The sequence below is a fragment of the Channa argus genome, chromosome 3, assembly GCF_033026475.1.
Source record: "Channa argus isolate prfri chromosome 3, Channa argus male v1.0, whole genome shotgun sequence".
Lineage (NCBI taxonomy): Eukaryota > Metazoa > Chordata > Actinopteri > Anabantiformes > Channidae > Channa > Channa argus.
Window position 1 is genome coordinate 18,166,449 of NC_090199.1, and position 19,651 is coordinate 18,186,099.

Here is a 19,651-nt window from a genome sequence, read left to right on the forward strand (position 1 = left end):
TGTTGCGTGCTGAACGCTTCATGTGGATACGTTCACTGATTGGTTCCCAGTGCAAATGCGCTAACAGACACACCATTGGTCGTAAGTAGCAGTGGGCGTGGTCAATGCTGCCTGCCAGTTGCCTGGAGCTGAGTTACTGAAACCAAAAATCAACGACAGGGAGACGATATTGTGGTTTAATTTAAATCAGACGAACGGAGTCTCGCCTACAGTTTAAATGCAAGTAAGTCTTGCCATACATAGAAATATGTGCTGTAATTTCTGACATTTTACATTTGTGATAAAATGTTGTCTGCTTACTCTGCAAACTTAGTGTCGACGACTGAAACGTGAAATTGCATTTAGCTGATTTTTCAAATGGCGAAATGAAGCGTATTTTCTGTATGTAAATGTACATTTTGTTCCGTTAGACACACACCTGTTAGGTGATATTTATTTCGAAACTTTGTTTAGGGGTTTCAACTTCGATGTGGCTGATGCGGTCTTCATGGTGTTTACGGTTGCAGTGATGAGCAGCAGGCTGTTATCTGTCAGTTAGCAGTTAGCCATTAGAGCTAACACTAATATAGAGTGACTGATATGCTGCACAGCACCTGACTGGACTGTGGCAGCGGGATTAATGTGCAGCTCTGTCTTTGAATAAGCCTCTCATGTTTTCCCTCTTTTTTTTTCAATGGTGTAGTTTACACGTGTATCAAACTATTAAAACCTTCCACAAATCATGGCCCATGACACGGGAAGCCACTACGGACAGCCGCTTATTTTTTTCCCTACTGAGATAATAACATGGGTCTGATAACCGTGCCTGAACTGATTGAAGCTCTTGGCTCTCTGTTGTGTTTGCTGGGAGCCTAAAAGCACAGCTGTTTTTCCTCCAGCTTCCTTGTTTTAGATCTAAGCTTCCTGGTACCATCGAGGGGATGCAGACTGGCTCCAGTGAATCTGTCTCTATGTTAATCCCCCTGTAAGGGATATTTTTGTCTATAAATAAACCAAGGTCTGTTTAACAACCAAGAGTACAACAAATTAGCCAGTGAATCACCCATTACCCTTTTCACAAGTCACGTAAGAGAAATTTCAAACGTTGACCAAGTGCTACACACTTATTGATAGAGATAGAAATTACATTCAGTACTTCAGTCAATTACTCATAGAGTGAGTATGAGTATTCCACTTCACACGATGAGCTAAATTAATTACAGACCACATGGTGTTAAATTCTGTTCTAATGGTAACCTTTAACGGTGTCATCACCATGCCAGAGTAGTTCATAATACATCACATTACTCAGTCCCTGAGCTAATAGAAACAGCAGCAACTAAACATGTTTAGGGGAGGCAATGACTGGAAAAGGTGCAACGTGAGACGCATGATGACAAAACTGAATCACAGCAACCAAAGGAAAAATATATCTTAAAAATATGTATTAAATCATCAGCCTTACTTAACATGCTTGTTGCTTGATAATAAACTGCCATTTTTGTTTTCTGAAACCTCTTATAGCCAGTCATTTCAGTCTTAACAAATATCAATTACCATTCTGCTGTACTTTATGTAGCAAGCAGAGACTATAAGAAAATAACTAATGTATTCATTCTACACTAATGGATAACGTACTGGTAAATTTAGTTAATTAAACCAAACATACCCATAAAAATATTTTTTTTTGTTAATAAAGTTTAAAATTCTTCATCAATCTGTCAAGTCAGAGTTACAAGATTTTCATCATTACCTTAAATCATCATCACAATTATCAATGCAATGTGATTAATTGACCGCCTGAAACAGGTTCATCAGGATTGCTCAACAACTGCCAAGAATGAACCCTCCTTGATTTATTACACATGTAAACTTTTTGGAGTTGCCCTTTTCACATTGTAGGGGCCAATTTTTGTAATCTTTATTTATTATCTGCAAGTTAAGTTAAGACTTCATTTGGATCCTTTATTTGTCGTTAATATTTGATAACTCTTGTAAATGAAAACAGATTGGAAAAGGTTTGAGTCGTTAATAATACTTCCCTATTAAACATCACCCACTTAGAAGCAACATCTGAACCCATTTCCCTTTCTTTGAGGTTCCTTAAGACTAACGTAATCTTTGTTCTGTTGTTAATCACTAGATCAAAAGATAATTGCTGGGAATGTCAGCCAGTGGTGTCAATGGGTCCTACACTCGATCCAATACATTTGTGCTCTACAAAGACTAGTGAATGTATTCAGGTTGGTGCTACTGGAACACTGCTTGTCTATATCATTCGGAACTGAAACTCTGGTACGACTGTGCAGTACTTAGTTTAAAATTCTGATTTCAAAGGACAAACGAAGCTGACCCGTGACATGTTGATTGCTTTGCCAACATAAAGAACTGATAGTAAGACCCGCTAAGTAGTTTCTCCTGCTGCAGGCAAAGCAACTCAATAAACCCTGTTTTTGTCTGGAAGTTTAGCGCAGTTGGAAAAAAAAAGGTTCTCGCCATGACTGTAGGCTGTTTTGACACAAGACTTGTATGCCTCAGCTGAGGATTTGACCATTCCATCTCAGTCAGATGACCTGATTATTTCCAGCTATCAGTCACTTGACATGATGCTTTCAAAAGTGCTCAGCAGAAATCTTAGTACCAGTGTTTTCAGCTAAAGTTGCAATTGTTTTTTTTTTTAAGTTCAAGCTTTTCAAATGTAAGGACATGCTGATTTTAGATTAATAGCCTCAGGATTTGCTCTGTCGCATGAACAAAGTATTAGTTTAAGGCATCCCTTTGAGCTTTATAAAGATGTGATTAGTATTTCTTTTGGGGAGTTTTTATAAATATTATAGACTCAATGATATTTTGATTTATTTTGAAAAAATCTGGAAATTAAGTTGGTGAATCAGTCATTAGTTGTAGCTAGAGTGCTTTTAGAAATCTCTACAGTACATTTGCCACTTTAGGTACAGCCTTTGCCCTGAGTGTCTTGTCAGTCCACACAACTGTTAAATTACAATCATGGCAAGAGTTATTACAAAACAATCTTAATTACATATATCTTAGCTCCCAAAATGCAGACAGCCGCAGATGTTCTTCGGTGTAGGAAGCCACTTATTTGTTTGCGCTTTCAGAAGTATGAAAACACACCGCTGTACTTTTTGGCTTGTGTGCCTGCAGGCTCTCTAAAAAACTGTTTCAATGAAGTGGCTGAGGCTACTTTGCATGTGTGTATATATCTATTTCTGCTGCTAATCATGTCTGTTTGATGCACTTACTACATCCTGTGCTTGTAGCAGTTGGATCACTTCAGGCCCAGTGACTGCTTGTGAGAGTTCATTGCTGCATTGCCTCATTAAAGAAGCTCTTCTGTGTAGCCAGAATGGCAATACATTGAATCTTTACCATTTTGCCTACACACTAGTAACTTTTTCCTTGGCCTGTATAGAAAAATGTTTTTGCATACATCTCAACTTTAGAATATCCAATATGTTAGAAAATGTCACAAATGAAGCACACATTAGCATTGTTTGCTTACTGACAAACGGTGAGGAACAGTTTGCACAGAATTAAAAGTATAACTTTAATATTACAAGAGACACATTTAATTGAAGTGGGAACATATCCACAAGTTATGGCTCTAACACTGGGAGTTGAACCATATATCATCTGTTGAAAGGACAGTCCTGCCAACCACATGGCATAGAACATAAACATGATAACACAGTCACAGCTTCTTCCCAAACTGGAGGAATTTTAAGCAAAAGTCACAGCTCGAGTCGACGACCAAACAGCTGATATCCTACCTTCTCGATAACATAATGGCTTGTATTCATGAAGAGTTTGATTGAAATCATAAATAATTCATACTCTGTGTTACCCAGAGCTCTGCGGTTATCTGCAGGCCTTCTGCGTGAGGCTACAGCTGTGTCTATGATAACGATGCTAACTTTATTTAAAGATGTTTGGATTCCCGATAAGAAAGAATTTAGAAGTATTTCATGCATAAAAAAAGGAATCTAATATTTATTCTAAAACACAGTAGGTAATCTAGACATAAATCATTTGCACATTATGTGCTGCCAGTGGAAAACCTCAGAAATGGGGAAAATAGCTCACAAATTGACTGTGGAATATTTTTAGGGTACAGAAAAACTAGTGTTATGTTTCTAGACTTACTGAATAAGTCAGTGAAAGTTGCACACACAGTAAATTGCATGCATCTGTACTTTCAGTACTTGCATCAGGACATTCAGTTTATGTGCTCATGTGACCACACAATAGTATGTGTGTTTCTTCCACCTCCATGTGTGCTTTACCATGCTAGAACCCCCTGATGCACTCATGTTGCCTTGTTCAAACTTGATGCATATTACTTTAACCGACACGGTTCTTACTATCACAGACCCCATACACATATACACACACCTTCTTGGGAAACCCCTTTATATCTCTTCCCATCTCTTTTCCTCCTTCCTAATGGATTTAGCACACAACACTCAGTAGCATAAATCTGCCAGGTTGGACCAGTTAATTTATGGAGCTTTTACATAAACTTACAATCAGCAACATTCTTAGATATTTTTGTGATTTAATCACCCGTTTGTCCCTGATTTTTGGGATATTATTGTTGACAGTGTTTGCAGGACCTGAAGAGAGAATATTCCCTGTTTATCTGGCCAGGCAGGTTCTCTCTCACACTGAAAAACACACTCACACACACACTCACTCACACACACACACACGCAAGGACTCACTTACTCAAACACACATTCACCAGCCCAAAATGACTTCCTCATATTGTCTAGCTTGTTGATGCAGGAAATCACTTTGATTGATATTCAAACTTGCTCACACTGAGTGAAACATTGGCATTGACATTGTTTTTTAAGGGGTCCATCTGCATTACCTATGCGTATGTGTATGTGTTTGCATATATGTCTTACCTAATTTGGGCTAAAAAAGTATTTTCCCAGTTAGGACCCTTTGATTAAGTCAGGACAAGTTGGAAGGCCTATTTGAGGGTTAAGCCTTGGTTGTGATTATTAGTTGTGATGGTTATGGTAAGAGACTAGCGAATACTGTATGTTATATCAATGAGAAGATAGAAATGCAAATGTGTGCGTGTCTGTCTATTACTCACATCATTAAGGCAACATAGCATGGTTATATTGATACACTCTTTCTGTTGGCTATGCAACAAGATGACATTCTGTTGGACAGTGTTATAGCTTAAATGTAACCTCTTGGTGAAAAGAAGGCAGTGGCCATTCATCTTTCTCATTCTCTCTATATTTGCGCTTTGTCCAAATTGGTATCTTTTCCAGAGAAAAACAAACATGATGCACTTTTGCCATCATCCCAAGTAGCTCACTTTTACGGATGAATTTGTTTTCCCTGTAAAAGAATTTGAGCATTGTCAATCTCCACCTGCTTTTAAGGTATTACGTGCTAGCTAAATAATCACAGACCATGCAGGTGTTTTCTTCCATCTTCCGCTCTGTCCAGACCTTTGTCTAAGACATGATGAGGTCCCTCTGTGTCAAGAGACCCTATACTATCTTAGGCTGGGGATTTCCAATCAAGCAAACAAATGCACATGTACAACTCTCCCCCGCTCCAGCACCTAAGCACCACCTCTGTCTTGTTCTATGATTAAACTTCCACACATCTCTGACAGGTCCTTCTTGTTTTCTGAGATCATCTGCAGTTTGCCTAAAGTGACACATTCACATTCTTTGAGGCTTTAGCTGATCACTGGTGTGTTGGTGGTGTCCGCCTAAAGAAAGTACAGATATATGCATACCTTATCTGAAACTTAGGTCAGGAACTTATTCACCCTAGCCATAAATAATCAACAGTCACAGAAGATTGTTACACTCAAACTGTGGCCTTGGTCCTGTAATGGCATGTGTTCTATTTATTAGCACTTTACTGGGTCATTTGGCTGGTTGAATTTGCTGTAAGTTGAACAGTGCACAAAATATGTTTTTATGTAAATATTTTATTTAAAAATAAATTTTAACACAATGAGAAAGCGGTAAAAGTGCTTTTTTGTCTTAATTGCCCCATTATTTTGTAGCAGCTTTTCTGCAGACAGTGGTGCTACCCAGCTAGTTATGTGTTGAATGACACAGTGCATGTATTTTTAAGCTTTTGCTAAACTTTAGTTCCCTCTGTCTCTATTTCTTTCAACTTCTCTCTTTGTCTAAATATAGAGTGATGTCTGCCCACTCATCCTGACAGAAAGGAAGTGCTGTGCGTATGCGTCAGCTCCTCCACTGCATTCATAGCTAGTTTAAAAGGCTTATTAGAAAGTTAAAAATAGAGAGTAATTCTACACATCTTTGTGGAAAAGGGTCCATTTGTGCAAACTGCTTGGCCTGTTCGGCACTTTGTCATTACAGTCCTGTGTGTCTGTGTGTACCATAATGAAATGAAAAAGAAACAAACTTTTGAGACATCATATTAGACCATAGACATATTAACTTAAGATCAAATATGTAAACAGAATTGGAGAGAAAGCAGTTCAGAATGAAACAGAGTGAATATGCTAGAGACAGCCGGAAACTTGTGGTCGTACAGGCAACGTTCAGCTGCTGAGGCAGTGCTGTTTTTGAAACTGTTGCTTTTCTTAGAGGGATCAAGGCTAAATCCATCACACTAAATCCTTTCATTGTACATATGAGGCCTGTGGAACAGCTTCCCAATACTGTGTTTCTTTGTGGTGTTTGTGTGTTTGTGGAGAAAGAGAAATTGGCATGAAAAAGTGCAGAATGGCAGGAGTAAAAGTTTACAAAGTCTTGAAAGTTGTCAAGACTCCTAAAATAGAACAAGCATCTAAATACATTTGGCCTAGAGCAAAATAAGCACAACAGGTTATGTGTCTTTCACACACTGCAACATCGGCAAAAACTCTCTTGATTCTTGTGTCCACCTCCCCCCTCAGCAGTCACACAATTACAGTGCTTATCCAGTCACTAGCTCACTACCCACCCACAAGAGGAAATACACTGAGCAATGAAACAGTGTCCTCACTTGTGACTATCTCTCTGTCTCTATAACACACATGTTAGTTTCAGTAGACAGAGTGTAGTGTGTGGATGTAAAACTTGCATGGTTTGGTATGGTCCTGTACAGAACAAGGTAAGTTTATTTAAGATGATCTACTTTTTACCTGTTTGCTTTTGGTGGTTGAGTGTAGCAGTGGGAAAGTGATGTGTGCTGTTGTGGTTGTTGTGTTGCCTTGTGAACTGTTATCAGATATGCTAAAATATTGGCTAACAGGTTGAATAAATGATTCTGTAAGTGAAACATTTGGCTGTAGGCCAGTGAGTATGGATTTACAAAAAAGTGCAGCAGGAACCTAGTTCTGAAGGTCTGACATTATGTCAGTAAAGGTAAAAATGAAAGTCTTACCTACCAATCACTGTCTGTATTTACAAATAGCAGTCTGTGGATGTGTAAATGCTGCAGGAATTTCAGCCTCTTGTGGCAATTAGTGATCAGTATTGATTCTGTTTTGATGGTCATCGCATGTTAATTTCACCATAAAGGATCTGAAACAAAGTTGGGTGCTATGACAGTGATACTTCTTCAGGCTGATTTGGCCAAACGGCACCACACATTTGTGTTGTGGAGGTGTAACAAGTGACTCATAGATGTGTGTGGGACCTGGCAAGTGTATTAAGTGTCTTGAGGGTCAAAGGAAGTCTTTAATTGGAACATTGTTGGGGAGTGTTAATGTGGAATCACTACACCTTTTAACACCCAGTAACCATCAAAATGTGTCAGTAGGTGTGTGAAGATGCTATTATTGTCAGCCTGCATGTGAACAAAGAGAGTTTTACATGGCTCCACTGAACTTATCTGTGTAATTTTAAATTCCAAGTTCAGCAAGCAGATAATCCAACCACTGTTGCTTACGCACATTTACTTCTTTGATTCCAACACATGAGTGTGTCTTTTTCCTGATTACAGTTGATGGGTTGACGATGTATTTGACACATGACCAACAGGGCCCCATAGGATAACTCAAGCAATATGGAGCCAGCAGGTACAGACAACACAAACACATTCTGATTAACACATATGGTATTTAGTGATACAAATACATACGAAGAGGACAATTGTTGCATTCATTTATTAATATCCCTGACTTTTAAGTGTGTTTATTCACTGTCAGACAAGTAGTAAGTGCTATGATTTTTTAGGACTAGCCTGTGTTTATTCATTCAACTTTTTTATATTTAGACTTTTAACACCCAACCTCTCCACTTTATTGTCAGCCGGCTGCTTCCCCACAGTTCCAGAGCCAGAACTGTACCGCAGCGTCCAGGTTGTGCTGCCACGGGACACGGACAACCTGCAGCCTGTTGACTGTTTCAACAAAGGTACAGTATATCTACTCAATAATCTACTACACAACACACAAACAGAAGTAAAAGTATGCTGATATTTTTTTTGGCACTGATACAGTTTTATCTGTCTTTGATGTTGCCTTGACTCCATGTACAGTAATGTAGATTAAGATATCAAATAGAATCTGATCATTTCACTTGGTTATACCTTTTGTTTGCTAATTAAGGTTTTATATAGATGCATAGATAAATGTGTAGAGTAACCACAAATCTGACTGCTCCTCAACTAAAGACATCCTTTGTTTGTGTTCTTCTGTAGCTGTTCCAACCCTAAATAGATATTTAATGAAGTCAGCCAGCAAGTGTTCACACTGGAATGTTTAGCAGCATCAGCAGTGTGAGGGCTGTCCAGTTGTTAGTCATCAGACATATTTTAGATTAGCAGTCTAGAGGAGAAAAGTGTGACACATTTAGCAAGTTTGTGTTTAGTGATGTGCAAATTGTGCAGGTGGAAATGGCTTGTATTCTTATCTGTGTGTACAGGCATGCTTCGATGGACCCTTCATAAAAAAGTTCAAAACAACCCTGCCAACAGTTTATCACTGGTGTGGGTTCTGATAAAGGAGCTGGAGAAGGTACATAATGTTTGCAGAACTACTGTAGTTATATTAAAACTCCAATTTTAAAGAAATACATGTTTTCACAGAACATATAGGCTTGAAATGGACTTCTTCTTTCATGAAATAATTTTTTTAAATTTTTTATTAGCTGAGCCATTAACAAATTTTCTGCATTTCCTCTACAGGCTGAGAGATGGGACTCTCGCAAATGCATCATTCCTCTGCTTCACACACTGATGTATGCCATCATTCAGGTATAGCCTTCCAGACACATTGTTGTACTGCAAAAAAGCTACCCCAGATTTCTTCTTACTTTTTACAATTTTTTAAGTGCATACATGAAATGTATTTATACCTACAATTTTCCCAGGAACCTTCTGAAGATATCATTTTTCTGCAAAGTTATTGTGCCAAGTTAGTAATAGGTGATATATACTGTATGTGGCTGAAATACACTGCCTTGAAATAATTTGTTCAATGACTGAGAATACATCGACAGTGCTGGACTGCTGGAATATAATATAGGGAGTTTGAACAGTATTACTTCAAATATTAGTAAACAGGAGGAGGTATTTGCTTGTTTTCCAGGAACAAATCAACGAGGAAGTGGACACCTGAAATGATACCATCTAGACCTGTGCATGTAGTTTTTCCTTTATATTTGAACGGGGTGATAATTACTGTAATTGTAAAAGGAAAATCCTTTCCTTACCATTATTACTTAAAATACACTTGCATGTTTGTTGCTATTCCAGACAGCCTACATTCCAGAAGAACTGTATAAGCGGGTGTATGACTTTTGTAAGAGGCTCATGACCTACCCTCATCCCTACTGCGCCATAGGACTCAACTACACAAGACAGATAAAAACTGAACGCTCCATCCCAGGTATTGTGTAGTTAACAAGCAAACTACATAAAACAATGCTTGAGTTAGTTAATCCCACCTTAAAAAATCTAGTGTTTCTTCATCAACTACCTGACTGCAGTGTTAGGATGGTGATCAACATGTAGGAGCTTATTGCTTGTTTAAAGGCCTTTTGTCATTGTGTTGTGGTTGTATTGTGCCTTTTAAAGACCAATCTCTCTGACAGTTTAGCCAAAAAAATCTATTACTCATACCCTTTACAATGTTGACAGAATTAACTCCTTTGTGTCTTGACCCAGTTTCTAGAAAGAAGACAGTAAACTGCTCATGCTTTGTCATTTCAAAAATGTATCATTTGCTATCTCAAATTATAAAAGCTACATTAAAACAAATAGAAGTATTCTGTCAATATTGCCAGTAATAATATAAATATGATCTCTACAATAATCAAGCAGGTGCCGTTATTTTAAATGACAATTGTCTGCCATATTCACCTTCTTTTTTCCACAGGATTGATCTACCAGAGGATGGTCACAGCTGAGCAGAGGCTAAAAAATGATCACTATCCATTTCAGGACAGGTGAGTCATGAATAAATTGTAAATTACATGTTTATAGGTACAGTCAAGGTTGTAGAGAAATAGATGTTTTACATATACCAATTATATTTCCTTGTACTGCAGCATGTAGTCTGATACATTTCATGTCTTTTATTCAACGCTGTCATCTACACCTTTGCAGAGTTTTTGTTTTGGCTGACCCAGAGGTTTTCTCTGGATCCTTGGGACAAGTCCTTTTTGGTGATAATGAGCCATCTACTTCAGCGTCAGGCGGATTTCTAAGTCCTCTTGATCACATGCGCAGTGTTATCCAACACTCTATCCAAGCTGCTTTAGGAGCAGAGCAATGCCACGGGCCGAAACTGGCTCGGGCACTGAAGGTCAGTAATAATGAACTACACTGTTCTACTTTTATCACTTACTACATTTTTCGGTTCTCTGGCTTTTATGGACATCGGTAGAGGATGACCCTTGAAATATGTCATGTCTGTCTCATGTGTTTTTCTCAGTTAATTGCAGATTTGCCTTTTCTGCTTTGCCCTCGTAAACTCACAAGGCTTTGTAAAGTAAACCTTTTCTCCACACTTGCCATATTCTCTTTTTTGTTAGAACCTGGCTCAGTGCCTGCCTCGTTCAGTTTAATGACTGCGCTGGCTTCCAGTTTTTAGAATTATAAAATAGAGACTATGCACTAGCTTATACAGCTATGCTAAATTACATTTTAAGGCTTACAGGTGCCTAGTCTTGCTTAAGCCAGAATGTGTTGGCCTGATCAAAATAAACTATTTTTTACTGATTTTACTGATGTTTTTTTTTTTGGGAAAAACAAGTGCTTGGTTACAGAAAATATCACTTTCACATTCAATTATTCTCTAGTCTTCCTCAGTGTGAAAACCACTTTCATTTTGTTTGGTCAATTGTCTTTTCGGAAGCTTTGACAAGTTTCCATATTTCAGTCATATTAAAATACAATTGCAGAGGCTGCTACTTAGAAGTGAATGACCTCAGTGTTCGTGTTCACAACTCATGTCAAAACCTCTGTGGTCACAGATGTAGAGCATGCTGGAAGATTGTTTAACTGATACCAAATAACAGTAGCATTAGATATCTATGTTCATAATCCTGTCAGACTGGGTTTGGTAGTATGTTTTACAGTTTTTGCTACTGAATTAAAATTTTGAGACCCTGTCCCACACATGATATGTTATGAACCTTCCTAAGTAAAGGCTTTTTTTCTTTTGGGCTGCTTGTTGGTTATGTCTCCTGGCACTCGTCCTAAAGTAACACCTCAGCAGGACACACACAAGGTCAAATGTACATAAAAAACACAAACACACATATTATTGACCCTTCACCCCCTTGCTATTAATACATTGTCTCCATATGTTTATCTTCCTCTTTGTATGTGTGTTCACCCACATGTGCTTGTGTGTTTTGGTACAGGACATGGGTCAAGACATTGAGCCGTACTTTCAGGAAGTACTGGCGACCCTTGAGCAGAGGGTGGAGGAGGGCAGCAGAGCGGAAGGGGGAGCGCTGAAGAGCCGTCTTCAGCAGCTGTACAGAGAGATTGTCACACATGCAGACTCAGGTAGGTGCTTTTTGAAAATGAAACTCCGTAAAGCTTCGCTAGGCTATTGTTTGGTAAAGCGAAACATGGGGGGGAGGGGGGGAACACAAGGACCGCAATCACATCTTGTAATGTAACAGACTGAAGTGAAATGCAAAGTCAAAGAAATGGTGTGGACCTAAGCTTACACATTGTCGATGATGGACAAGTTTTCTGTGTTAACAGGGGCTTCAAACACCAGCTGTGGCTGAGATCAAACCTTGCTTGTATCTGCTGGCTAAATCAGTGGAGTCAGCTGTCTGTATTTTTAAAAATGTCCGGATATATATTTCCATGTCATTGACTCTTTTCATGCTGTTACATGTCGGCAGCTCATCCGATTAACCTGCTCTCCCCTCACTGCAGCTGGGTGACAGAGGGATGGACAGGAGTGTTAGCACAGAGGAAGTTGTGTGGGTGGGGGATACTTTGTTTTGTGTCATCAGTGTGATAGTCTTTTCCTCTCTCTTCCTCCATGTGTATGTGTTTATTGCAGGGCCATTGTTGAGTGGACCTCTGTGTGACTGCCCTCTTCCTAACCCAGAGATGAGCTTCTACCTGTGGACAGAAGATCTAGATATTTGTAAGCGGCTTTAACTGTGGTTCTAGTAGTTGGTCTACATGTAGTTAATGCAACCAATCTTCTGAAATTGGAATTGTATATTCTAAAATCAAATGCATTTTTCTTTGGGGATTTTTTTTCTTTTTAACAGACTTGCATTCATTTATTATAACAAATTAATTCAAACAAACAGATCTGAATTGGCTTTTTGGATAAGTAATATTGCCCGAGATCTGTATTTTGTGTAAATAATCATAATTGTACAGTCAAAAGCTTTAATAGCTTCATGTGATTTCTGAATAAAAAGGATAGGTCTTGTCCTGCATTATAATTTATTAGGATAATATATAATAGCATACAATTGTGTCCATAATGGAAAGCAATTATTGCCTGTGAAAGATATAAAGTGCTGCATTACCAAACATTACATTTTTAGAGATCACAAGGCAGGCAAAGGACAAATATGTACTCTCCATCCCTGCATGATGCTGAATTCCTCAGATGAATGCAGTGAAGATGTCTTTTAATGTGAAACCGAGAGCTCCCTTCCTTATTGATAACTGTAAAGAACAGTTTTTTCCCAGACAAAGAGCAGGTATATGTACGCTGCGATCTAGAATGAAACAGTTACATATAGCGGAAAACTTGTATCTGTGGTCTGTTTATGGTTAGGCATGAATATGTATGTATTTGTCTTCTCAATGTAGTGTTGGAGCTGACAGTGAGGTTTTCATATAAGAAACTTGCCTTGGTTAGGAAAAACAAAGGCCACAAATAGAGACCGTATAGAGCCACAGCTGCATGTTGTTTGTGTTGTGTAGTTCAAACAAAGTGTCTCTGAATTACGTGCAAATGAACTATCCAAAAAATGTTTACAGGGCGAGAGTTGGCCAAATGGGTTCGATCTAGCTCTATGTCAGAACAGTACTCCCTCAGCCAGGAGCAGGAGGACTTCGAGCTAGGTGATTCACCCAGTGAGCTGTTGCCGTCTGACATGATTCGGTTCTCCATCATGTCCAATGACAGTGGTATTGAAAGAGACCTGCCTGCCAGTGCTGATACCTCTCTGTCATCATCTTTGTACACTGCCAGCTTAAATGCATCATGGGAACAATGCAAAAGGTATATCTAGCTTTTATTTATTTGCATGTCTTAAACGTTTGCATTTTTTGGGCCAATACTTTCTATAGTAATAATTTTAAAGACACAATTTTCTTTAATAATTGTGGGTAATAATCAACTGGATTCTTTAATGTAGGTACCTTGATTTCTAACATATATTTTGCACAAAAAATTAAGAGTTTTACCTTTAAACTGTTATTGCTGGTCATTTTGCGTTTTTTGCATCACTTTATATGTCGTTTCCTGGACTTTCATAGTTTTAGAATAATTATGAATAAACATTAAACCTTCTCCCAGTGAGCAAGAGTCAGGAAGGCTGTCAAGGCGTGGCGGCATCAAGATGAAACCATCTGTGAAGGACAGTATGGTGCTGATGCAGGACACCTTGGAGGACCAGGCAAGCCTTGCTGGAGGAGCCAATGGGGGGAAGGGAGGAAGGAGAGAAGCAACTTTGCAGAGACGGGCGGGAAGCAGTGCTATGCAGAACCCCTTCACCAAGCAGCAGAGACTCCTTACTGCCAGGATAGTCGCCATGGGGGATGACAGGGTACTGGGCCGCCTTGCCAAGGCCTACTACTTCTTCAGGTGAGAGGTTTGTTATTTTACAGGTATAAACAGATGTTAGTGAATCGGCTTGAGGGTTTGTGTAAAAACACAAAAGCCACACCCACTGCTCTACAGGATGACGTGTCCAGACTCCAAGCTGACTCATTGGCAGAGGCATAAAGCTGTAAGGTGGTAATTGTAGTTTTCCACTCCAGTTCAGTTTTATGTCCAGCACCTGAACAGTACTTCTTCTAATGCAAATGTCATGTGTACCTTTTTTCTGGGATAAACAAGCATGCGTACACTTGGTGTTTCTGACTATTCTTTGCTTTGCTGTTGCAGGAAAAGGGAAGCACGAAGGCTTTTTCTCACAACGAAAGTCAACCTCCAGTTTTACTACATCCCTGTTTGCAGGACTTCAGATCCCTTCTCCTCTGTCAAGGTATTCTTCTATCATTGGACTGTTGTGTGAATTTACCACACACCCAGAAATAACACGCCAAATATCCTCTTGTAATAATGGATCAGTACCAATATCACTATAGTGTGATATAGTACATAGAAACATTGAATGTGGCTGCAGGGTGGCATTCCTCCAATTGCAGAATGCATACAAGGCACAATGCTCTTCGATTGGTGATAGAACTAAAAACATGGTTCCACTTTCATGTTCCTTTTTTGTAGGAAAATCCTCCCATCAATCAGTCCGAGGGCGATCCCTGCAGTCTTGGTTCCTACTTGAGCATGGTGGACCCATGGTACAATTGTAACATCAAGAGTTTAGGCCACATGATTCCCAAACTGGCTAAGATGGTAAGCAAACCTATATTAGATAAAATCTTAGATTAACAATTGCCACACAAAATTTCCTATACATAATGGACACTTGATTATCTTTTAATCATAATAATTGCACATTGGTTATTGGATTCACTGAGTTGTAGATTGTGTTACATCCATGATTCAAAAACATCATTATAAACTTCATGTAAGTTAAAACACAGGAAGTTGTACAATATCTTTTACAAAAAGGAAAGTCAGTGTGTTAGTTTCACTGAAACAATAACTACAGTGTGTGAAACTCATCTTGGTACTATGCTGACCTCATATGATTAAACAGCAAATAGAATTACCATGAACCTGGAAGAAACACTATTTGCAAATGAATAAGGCAAAAATACTATAAACATAGGGAAATTACAAACTGTTCCATTACTTAACAAGCTCTTCATATGACCCAAGTGTGACCAAAATGCATTAGTGGTTACATCATCATCCAAACAGGTTTACTTTATATTGCTTCTGTCTTCTTTAGGAACAGATAAACTCAGGGAGGCCAAAAGAGCCCTTCGTTTCTGATGTCATTTCCTACTACGTCCGTACCAGCCAGCAGCCTGTCTACTTCAACATCTATTATGTTAAGGTAAAATGATATGTTTTACATGGTTCTTAGTTAAAAGAAATTATGCTCCCTTAGTTTGAATACGGTAACCCATACTCAAAATTTGTAAGGATCCTATCAACATCAAATGTTGCTTGTTTACTTTTAGATCACATTTACCGGCACAAGGAGGGAACCGGTGGAAGACGTATTCCTCACACATCTTGAGATTGAGTTTCCTGAGTTCAGACAGATCTCAGCATCAATTAGAGGTAAATTGATTGTAAATGTACATTATTGCACAATTGTTTCAGTTGATATTTGTGTTTGTATGTGCACATTTTAACTAGGGACATGCATATATAATTTATTATTTGATTATTTGAATAATAAATTGTAATTGAATATTCAAATATAAACAAATAATATTTGAGCCATTTATTTTTGACATCATTGACAAGCAGAAATAGCATTAAGACAAAGCCAAGTGTGGCATTATTTCTCTCAGTTCAATCTTTCCATGGTTCTACCAGCAGGATGTATGTCATGATTATTCAAGTAATTGATTTTAAATTCCTTGATGATTCAACCTCCAGAAATAATTTGACTGCCCATCCCTAATCTTTACACCCATATGGGCTCACTTCTGCAGGGAAGTTTAATAAGATTCCTGTCTTTCAAACAGAAAAAACAAAGAGGAATTCAGGGGAGGTTTGTGGAGCTGTTATCTCAATGAATTACAAAAAGGTGAGTTCCTTTTTTCGATCATTTGTTTCCTTATTGGATTACTGTCATTATGGAATTATTTTAGACAAACACATCACATCATGTGTCCTGTGTTTGGGGAGCCATTGTGTACATAACCTCTGACACTGTGTGTGTATGCGCAGGTGTACTTAAGTGGACGAGACGTTGACAAAGGCCTTTCAGTCAGGACATCAGGGGCTCAGATCAATGCTATTCCCTCCAATGAAGCAGAAGGTCTAGTATTACCTCAAACACTAAGACACTACACTAACACTAAAAACAAATTCAAAAGATTGTAGTTAAAACTATTGTTTAATATAATGTCATGATTGTGTCTTTATCTAATGCTATTTTCCGTCATAGATCTAAACTGTTTGACACTGACATTGAATGAATTCCCAACCAAAACTAAAAACACCAGCGTGGTAAGTCTTGGCAATGCCTCTCAAAATACAGAGTGCACAAATATCTGTAGTTATCTAATCTTACACTTTCCACTTTAAATAACTTATGAAACGTAAACGGTTCATATCACAAGGCATTTTGACCTTATATTTTTAAATTCTCAGGAATCAAAGATTCGGACAACCAACATCAAGATTCGCACTTTGGAGAATCGATCTTTTACTGTGACACTGGACAAAGATTGTCGCAGGATCTACAATAATGTGCAGAGGTAAGACTAGCCTTGACCCATTTATTTTTACTCTACTGATTAGAGGTTATATAAAAGATTTATGTTTCAAATAATTGTATGTTTTTGTTAACGGTCATTACTACTAAGAGAGGAGCAGATCGAAGAAAGCTGAAATTAATTAAGTTTTCTTCAAGATACAAGCGTACAAGCCCTAAAAGTTTTAAAGTGGAACCCCAATGTAAATTTCAAGTTTACTTTTTTTTTTTTGAATTGCTCTGTTTAGGGCTTGTCACAACTTGAGTCGCATAATTTTACCCAGTGAATAGTTTACTTTATGGCAAGAGAAGAGGTAGTAAAGTATGCAGATTTAGAAAAAGTAGTTGTTTAACTGTCTTTGTGAATATGCACCTATGTTTCTGTGCAACCGGATCTGATGGCTCTATTTTGAACATGTTTTTGTTGTAGCGTCGAGATTTCCCCGTGTCTTGATCCTGGATACTGTGTCCAGAAAACCATGAGGTCCAAATTTAGGTTGGCAGAAGACAAAGACGCTGGACTGAGCAAATACATGAGCAAAGGACTTCCTCTACCAATCAACACATTTGCTGGAATCATTAACTGACATAATAGAGTGACTTGACAATTAAGACCATCCATGTGTTCTTGATAGCAGAAATGGCTGTTGTTCCTGTGGCAACAGAATGCTATCAGCAACATGAAAACACAACTGGAATCAGCTTTGAGTCACTTAAAGCTCAGTCAGGACTGGCAAGCTTGTAAGGAAATAGACTACAAATTAAAATCAACTTCATACTCAATAAAACACACACTATTAGTGTCAGTTGATGAAATACCCAGGCTGTTACATTTACGGTAACAGGAGCAAAGTCTTATTAAATTGCAGAGTATGATAGAGCATCTAACAGTGTTTCACACTTCATAAGTAAACTGACGTGCACACTTTAAGACAGTCAGTGACTATGCATATTGAAGTAATGCCAAACAGTATTGCCTGTGACACTGACAAGACCAGCAGGGACAAACATATAAGCAAAAATATGCACCTGTGTCATTCCTTGTAACAGTTACTCTACTTTATAGACACTACTTTTTAAGTCCTCCTTGATGCACACACAAAGTGTAGAAAAAATAAAGCACACAAACAGTCATGCCTGCCAGCTATTGAAATGTCCAAATGGATGCAGAACTGGTACTATGGCAGTTCACTGTTCTTAGCTAGACAGTTCAAAGGATTATTTTTTAATCTGTTGCACTGACGTTAGCTATTATAAAGGTGTTAATGATTGACATTAGTCCCAGGTTTTGGAAAAATCGTAGAAATTTGCTAGAACTACACTGTGTTCATTGCAGAAGCTAGAACCTTGTGCAGTGTCAGGAATTACGAGAGAGTGAGAGCAGCTTTTGTGTTTTGTCATATAGATGTGGATAATGCACAAAACAAGCTACAGAAAGTAGCTGTTTGCAATCAGACTCCTAACCTTGTCTGTTGGGCCACGTTCTTCTAAGCAGAGGTGGAAGAAGAAGAACTGTATGCTTGATACAGTCATATACACTCAGACCACTTTGTTTGAAAATCCTTTAAAATCCAATACAGCAGCTCTTTCAAAAACAATGTTGCCCCTGGTGGCTTGGTGGGGCCACACCTGGTGGGGTGGGATTTGAGCTTGCTGCCTTTTGCATCCTAGCCCTATGCTCTACCACTTAGCCACCAGGCCCCCAAGAGAGGTGATAATTTTACTATGGGTTTATTATTAAGGTCATTGTAGATAGTGGAGTTGTACTGAAGTGCATTATATTAAGAGGTTGTTCTCTTAGCCTTATTTAAAATAAATGAAAACATTAGAACCACCTCCTAATATGTTTAATAATAACAGATTCAACTTGAAAACTGAGAAATTATAACCTTGTACATGGCAGAGTTGCTTTATTGGATATTATTGGATAACATTAGATTGCACAGGTGCACCAAATATATAAACTGTGTATAAAAAGAAAAGAAAAAAAGAAAAAGACAAAGGCCTAAGCTTGGGGACACTTGAAAGTGAAACCCACACACATACCAGTAAATGTCTGAATATGTGTGAAAAGAAAGTTACCACGAAGTAACTGGTGTTTTGCGTAAGAGTGCTCATTTTGTTTTATTTGCACAAAAACTGCAGAGCTGTGTGTAATTATACATATATTTACTATACAGTCATAGTTGTGGAAATTCCCACAACAGTAAAACACAATCCACGCTCGCAAGAATGGCTCTGGAACCCTTTTTGGAATCCTTCACTGAGATCAGGTACAATGTTGAGCAGAAATTATTCAAACAGCCTTGGGAACTGGGATTTTTGTGTTATTGGGTGCAAGACATGAAATCATGTGAACATGTGTGTCTATTTGTCTGTTGGCCTCGCAGGGTAAAATCATGAGTTGCAAATTCATGATCAATTTTGCACATTATTTTTATATTATGTGATATGTAAAAATGATGCCGTTATTAATGAAAATGTAATTGTGTAAATAAATGATTTTGTTTTGTAAAACAGTGTTCTTGTTTTATTACAAACGAGCCAAAAAAATCGGCATAAATCACCTACTTCTGAGCTGACTGACCAGAGGAAGTTGGTTTGCTTCACTCAAACTGCTGTAACGTTCACTCGCCAGCAGA

At 38.3% G+C, this 19,651-nt stretch overlaps 1 protein-coding gene across 3 annotated transcripts; it reads left to right on the plus strand.

The window, feature by feature from the left end:
- Nucleotides 1–80: 80 nt before the first annotated feature.
- Nucleotides 81–19,515, plus strand: LOC137123631 (phosphoinositide 3-kinase regulatory subunit 6). Of its 3 annotated transcripts, XM_067497665.1 has the most exons (22): nt 104–223; nt 2,123–2,222; nt 7,945–8,020; nt 8,253–8,357; nt 8,868–8,959; nt 9,130–9,198; nt 9,700–9,832; nt 10,322–10,391; nt 10,552–10,750; nt 11,814–11,961; nt 12,476–12,562; nt 13,420–13,663; nt 13,961–14,248; nt 14,552–14,651; nt 14,894–15,022; nt 15,525–15,632; nt 15,760–15,862; nt 16,276–16,337; nt 16,481–16,571; nt 16,701–16,762; nt 16,907–17,013; nt 17,440–19,515. In XM_067497665.1, exons 3-22 carry the CDS (start codon nt 8,008–8,010, stop codon nt 17,594–17,596), a joined length of 2,367 nt encoding a protein of 788 aa, XP_067353766.1. In that variant the 5' UTR covers nt 104–223; nt 2,123–2,222; nt 7,945–8,007; the 3' UTR covers nt 17,597–19,515. The 3 variants fall into 3 exon arrangements, with proteins under 3 accessions (XP_067353764.1, XP_067353766.1, XP_067353765.1); XM_067497663.1 differs by lacking the exon at nt 2,123–2,222 and having other exon boundaries at nt 81–223; XM_067497664.1 differs by lacking the exons at nt 104–223; nt 2,123–2,222 and adding an exon at nt 6,401–7,110.
- The last annotated feature ends 136 nt before the right edge of the window (nt 19,516–19,651 follow it).